Here is a 6022-nt window from a genome sequence, read left to right on the forward strand (position 1 = left end):
GAGAGGCAGAGAGAGAGAGAGAGAAAGAGAGAGAGACAGAGAGAGACAGAGAGAGAATCCTAAGCAGTCCCTGCTCCGTGATGTGGGGTTCAATGCGGGACTCAGACTCACAAGCCACAAGATCATGACCTGGGCTGAAATCGGGAGTCAGTTGCTTAACCGACTAAGCCACCCAGGCACCCCACTGTATAACTTTTTAAGTCAACAACAAGTCTTCAAAATCACTCATTTCACCAGTGAAAAAATAAGTTCGAATATACCTCATACTTATCAATTGAACTTTCTGGTGAAAATTTCAATAAAGGTATCTGAGGCTGATTTCACAACTGGAGTATATACTCCTTACCAGTATTTGAGTTATGCTTCAGATGTATGTTTCTTCCCAGCATAATTCAAATACTGACTAACCACCCTTAACAAAATATTTAAGGATGGGAACATATATCACAGTATTTATAATAAAGTTTTTAAAAGTAAATTCCTACTTCCTGGCATGGAATTAAAAACTTCTGTCCACACAAAAACGTTTATAGCAGCTTTATTCATAATTGCCAACATTTGGAAGCAACCAAGATGTTCTTCAGTAGATAAATGGATAAATAAACTGTATTACATCCATACAGTTGAATATTAATCAGCACAGAAAGAAATGAGCAATCAAACCATGAAGACATGAAGGAATCTTAAATGCATATTACCAAGTGAAAGAAGGCAATCTGAGAAGGTTACATACTGTATGCTTCCAAATATATGGCATTCTGGAAAAGACAAATCTATGGAGGCAGTACGAGGATCATTGGTTACCAGGGGTTAATGGAAAGGAGGGATGAATAGACAGAGCATTAGAGGATTTTTTTTATACGTAATTTATTGTCAAATTGGTTTCCATACAACACCCAGTGCTCATCCCAACAGGTGCCCTCCTCAATGCCCAGTGACGCTATTCTGTAGTAACGGTGTATTCTGTAATGTAATGGTGTATGCATTTCATTATACATTTGTCAAAATGCATAAAATATACCACACCATGAGGGGACTCTAATGTGAACTCTGGACTTTGGGTGGTGACGATATGTCCCTCTGGGAAAATCTTGGTTTTACTGGAGAAAGAGGGAATAATATAATAGAGGCGTGTTTGGAAAACAGGAAAAATGAGTAAGACTCCATCGTAGCACTTGAAGAAATGGAAGTCTACTGTGCCCTGGGTGTGTAGAGAAGTCTGAAGGGGCAGGTTCATGACTAACCCTCATCCCAACTGCCCCAAGAGGAGATACAGAAGTGGAGACAAAGGAGCCAGATTTCCTGCCAGTGGAAGAAGGGGGGGTGGTTCTCAGTGGACAAAGCAGCATTTGAGATGACACTTGAAGGGAGAGAATTGACTGGAAGGCCGGCCACCGCGCGGGATGGGCATACTTAGAGCGCTCTGTTCCGTGTCTCCAGTCCCTGGGATCTTTCAAACTCACTATGTGAAAGAATGGACAGGAATAGCAGCAAAGACAAAAGAAACACCATCTGTGTTCTGCTACAGCTTTGGGTTCTGACTGTCGGATCAGTCTGTGTTTAAGTCCTCGCATGTATTTTTGCATCCAAATAGAGGAGCCATAGTCAGTCAAGCTTCCTTGCCACCTTTCAGGTGTAAACTTGAACCTCACCATTCTAATGTTTCCACGTGAATGCTGAAAGTTTCTCGGGACTTGTCAATATGTAAAACTTTTATATTTGAATTCAGAAACACTTTTGCATGTGCTCTCTGCCTGTGAGCATTTGAAGACACTTTAAGTGAAAGCAAAGGATAATTTACTGGTAATCCTCAGCCTAGTGTAGTTTCTCTCTCTTACTTTTAAAGCGTTCGTGAATTGGAAAGTACAGGTTCTGGTTTATGTTACGACGTCCTCTGGGATTCAGGTAGTGCCTTCTTTCCTGCTCATCACCCATCAGCATTAGTGATTCCCTTATTTTAGATCTTTACAAGTATTATATGGATATATTTGTGCTATAGGTTTGGTTTTTAAAGTCAAAATCCTTGATAATGAGTACTTAAACTCCAGTACAGAAAATAAGCAATAAGTAAACAGCCAGTCCCTTCCAGGTGAAAAGTAGCAGAACTCAATACTGAGCATGTAGTTCTTTAGAGATTGGAAGCCAGGTCCCTCAGTGCAGCACCACTGTTTTCTGGACATTTCAGCAGACGCTGGGTCCCTGGTTAAAGGGATAGAAAGACCTTATTCTCTGTTTTTCCTAATGATGGTTGAAAATGGTCTGGTATCAGGAAGTGTAGCTTGATATGTTCACTTAGATTTTCTAGACTACTTTAATCCCTATAACTACTGTCTCCCTCCACCCCAGACTGAATTGCCTTTGTGGAATATCAGACTGTTTGCTTGGGCAAATTGATTAATCTCTTTGTCTTTGAGAAACAGACCTAGTTTTCTGGCTCAAGATCTCAGGGTTTTTGTTTGTTTGTTTGTTTTTTGTTTTTTAAGCTGTTTTTCCTCTCAATAGGAGCTTCGTTTCTACTCTGTACAAGGAGAATGAACACGTCTTGTTATTTGAAATTTCAGTTGTTTTTTTTTTATTGACTAAGCATCTATCCTTCAATATTTACCCCCAAATGCTACAATCAAATCTCTACATTTCAGTGTTAGATAGTGTAATGTAAGAAGCCATTTGTTAGAGCATATTTAATGATTCTGTGATTTCTGTGTTACTAAAACAAGCAAAGTGTCAAATCCTTGTGAGTAACAAGAAACATTCTTATGCTTTTAATAAGAGGTTTTTTTTTTCTTTATACATTCATAGTGCCTACAACCTATAATATGGATTAACATTGTACAGCCAAAAAGTAGCAAGACATTAGAAATGTACAGAGACTGGGCATTGTTTCCATTCCAAAAAAAAGTCATGAACTTAAATTTATACAACAGATAGTCTCAACCCATGCCTTACACAGAGGAAAAAAGGGTCATCAAAGCACAACGTTCCGGTTCTGTAAGAATGAAGAAGTCTCTTATGCACGTTTCTATCTGCACAGTTAGTATCTGCTAGACAAATCACAGAGGCCGCCTAGAGGATAGCAACAGATGATCTCTTTGAAGGTTTTCCTTAGTTCTTGGCTCCGGAGTGCATAAATTAGAGGGTCGATGATGGAATTACACATGATCAGTATGAGATACAGGTTAAAGTGAGACATGAAGCACACACAGTAAGGATTCTGGGGACAAGAGATGTAGAATATTAAGTGGAGGAAGAACGGGGCCCAGCAGACAACAAAGACCCCAATCAGTATGGTCAGGGTAATTGCACCCTTCATGTTGGCCCCTTGGCGGATGGTGCCAGTGCCCGGGAGGACAGCAATTCTCTTAATGTGCAGTCTGGCCATGAGGAACATGTGGACATAGAGAGAGGCCATGAGAGCCAGCATGGTGAAGAACATGGTGATGAGGCAGATGATGACAGCACTGCTGTCTGAGTAGATGATGAACAAAACGCCCGAAACCGTGCAAGCTGCCCAGATACAACTTATGATGATCCCAACCCGCCTGACCGTCATGATGTTATGGTACTGGAGAGCATAAAAGATAGTAAAGTACCTGTCCACTGCAATTGAAAGCAGACTGCAAATCGATGCAAGCAAGGAGCTACAGATCACCGAGTCAATGACATTATCAATATTCACGGTGAAACTCTGCGCGTCCGTATCTGTACTGTTTAATAGGGTGATGACAATGGTTTCGGATCCGTTTGACACGCTCACCAACATATCAGCCACAGCCAGGCTGCAGATGAAAAAGTACATGGGCGAATGCAGGTTTTTGTTCTTGGCTATTGCCACAATCACCAGAATATTCTCCAGCAAGCTGATGACACCCAGAGTCACAAACACCTCAGGGGAGACAAAAAGTTGCTCATAACACCCTCCATCAGAGTAGCCTTTTCCAAGGGACTCACTGGCATTGCTGTGCGGTCCGTAGGTGCTGCGGTTCCAGAAGTGGAGAGAAGTGTGCATTCCATGGTGATGAGTGGAGTTCATCCTGCACCCAGTGGATTCAGATCCCCTCGGAATTGATTCGATCTCTCGGGTCGGGTAGCCTCAGTGCTTTTCTCCACGCCTTTGTCTGCCCGAAAGTTCTGAGGCTGAAATTGGCATGCCTGTTGTGAGTAAATGTCACGTGCTCCAAGGCTGGAAATGGAGTTTTTACTGTCTCCCAGGAACGGCTCTGATCACCTTCATTGTAAAATCTTAGGCTTCTGAAATACTCATTCTCAGTTGAAAGAGTCTGCTCTTTGCTCTTCTGTCCTCCCTTCCACCTTAACTTTAGCCTGAGGCATTCAGTCAGGTCTTTTCAAAATAATTTTCCTAGTGGCTGCTGTGCCACTGGGAGCTGAATCCGTGTTTGCATGTTCACACCAGCTGCCTCTGAGGTATTAGTTCCCAACCTGAAGCATTGCTTTGAGTGTTAGTAGCTGCTGCTGATTTTATGGTGTGCGAAGGGAAAAAAATGTTCACAGTGGCTCCTCCTCTGCTTCCTTCTGACCAATCCAAATGCACTGGAAGTCTGTGAGACACGGGTGATAATCCGGAGATACAAATTGCAGGGCAATACCGATTCAGATGCAGAAGCTTGTAGAATTGGGAAGCAAGCAGGATGAGAGAGACTGAATTTTCCTTGTCAAGTTTTCAAGGAAAACAACTTCGTCCCTAGAGGCCATTCTTTGATATCACCAGCCAGACACCCCAGGTTGATTACTGCTTCAAAGAGAGACCTGTGTGTGTGTGTGTGTGTGTGTGTGTGTGTGTTCCTGAAATAGATACACAGTCTTTTTGGTCAAGATATTGAATTTGTTTACTCTCAATTTCTTTGATTTAAGAACCCAGGCAATAATGGTTCAGTTTAAAACAGCTAAGGGGCACCTGGGTGGCCCAGTCGGTTGAGCGACCGATTTCGGCTGAGGTCATGATCTCACAGTCCGTGAGTTCAAGCCCCGCGTCAGGCTCTGTGCTGACTGCTCAGAGCCTGGAGCCTGCCTCGGATTCTGTGTGTGTCTCTCTCTCTGCCCCTCCCCTGCTTCTGTTCTCTCTCTCTCTCAAAAAGTACATAAACATTAAAAAAAAAAGAACCAAAACCTGTTAAAAAAATAAAATACCTGAAACACAGGGGGAATATTTGATAATACAAATAGATTATGCTCTCAGTGGGAGAACTTAGGAAGGTAGCTGCAGTTCGTCAAAGGGTTCAAGAAGGGGTTCATTTTTTGTGAACTAATATCTGATATTTCTCTATTACAGAGTTTCTGTTGTCATAGCTGGAAAAGTTTTATTTTCACTCATGATATTTAATAACCATATAGTGTTAATATAAACTATATTTGAACTCAACAGGAAAAAGATCTATAATTAAGCAAAACTCAGTTTTTAAGCTTTAGTGAGGTCTAATTGATATAAAAATACATATTTAATGTATACATTTAAATCAGTTTGGACATATGCATATACCCATGATGCCATCATCACAATCAAGGTCCTAAACATATTCACCACTCCAAAATTTTCCTTATGTTATTGTGTGTGTGTGTGTGTGTGTATTTGTTTTGTGGTAAGATCTATCCTCTTATATTTTAAAATGCATGATACCATATTATTAACTATAGGCATTGTGTTGTGCAGTAGACATCTAAAACTTACTCGTCTTGCGTAATTGAAACTGTATACCCATTGGGCGACAATTCCTTGACAGTGGTCTTGGCAATGATTTCTTGGATTAAACACCCAAACTGCAGGTGGCAAAGTCAAAAATAGATGAGTGGGCATCTGGGTGGCTCTTTCTGTTAAGCATCTAACTCTTGTTTTTGGCTCAGGTCATGATGTCACAGTTCGTGGGTTTGAACCCCGCATTGGGCCCGAGGCTGACAGTGTGGAGCCTGCTTGGGATTCTCTCTCTCCCTCTCTCTTTGCCCCTCCCACATCTCTCTCTCTCTCTCTCTCTCTCTCTCTCTCTCTCAAAATAGGCTTAGGTAAAAGGGA

At 41.6% G+C, this 6022-nt stretch overlaps 1 protein-coding gene across 1 annotated transcript; it reads right to left on the reverse strand.

Moving 5' to 3' along the window:
* Positions 1-2579: 2579 nt before the first annotated feature.
* On the reverse strand, positions 2580-4141 carry MC4R (melanocortin 4 receptor). Its single transcript, XM_047828210.1, has one exon. It carries the CDS (start codon positions 4028-4030, stop codon positions 3032-3034), a length of 999 nt encoding a protein of 332 aa, XP_047684166.1. The 5' UTR covers positions 4031-4141; the 3' UTR covers positions 2580-3031.
* Between the last annotated feature and the right edge of the window lie 1881 nt (positions 4142-6022).

Source organism: Prionailurus viverrinus, chromosome D3 (assembly GCF_022837055.1).
Source record: "Prionailurus viverrinus isolate Anna chromosome D3, UM_Priviv_1.0, whole genome shotgun sequence".
NCBI lineage: Eukaryota > Metazoa > Chordata > Mammalia > Carnivora > Felidae > Prionailurus > Prionailurus viverrinus.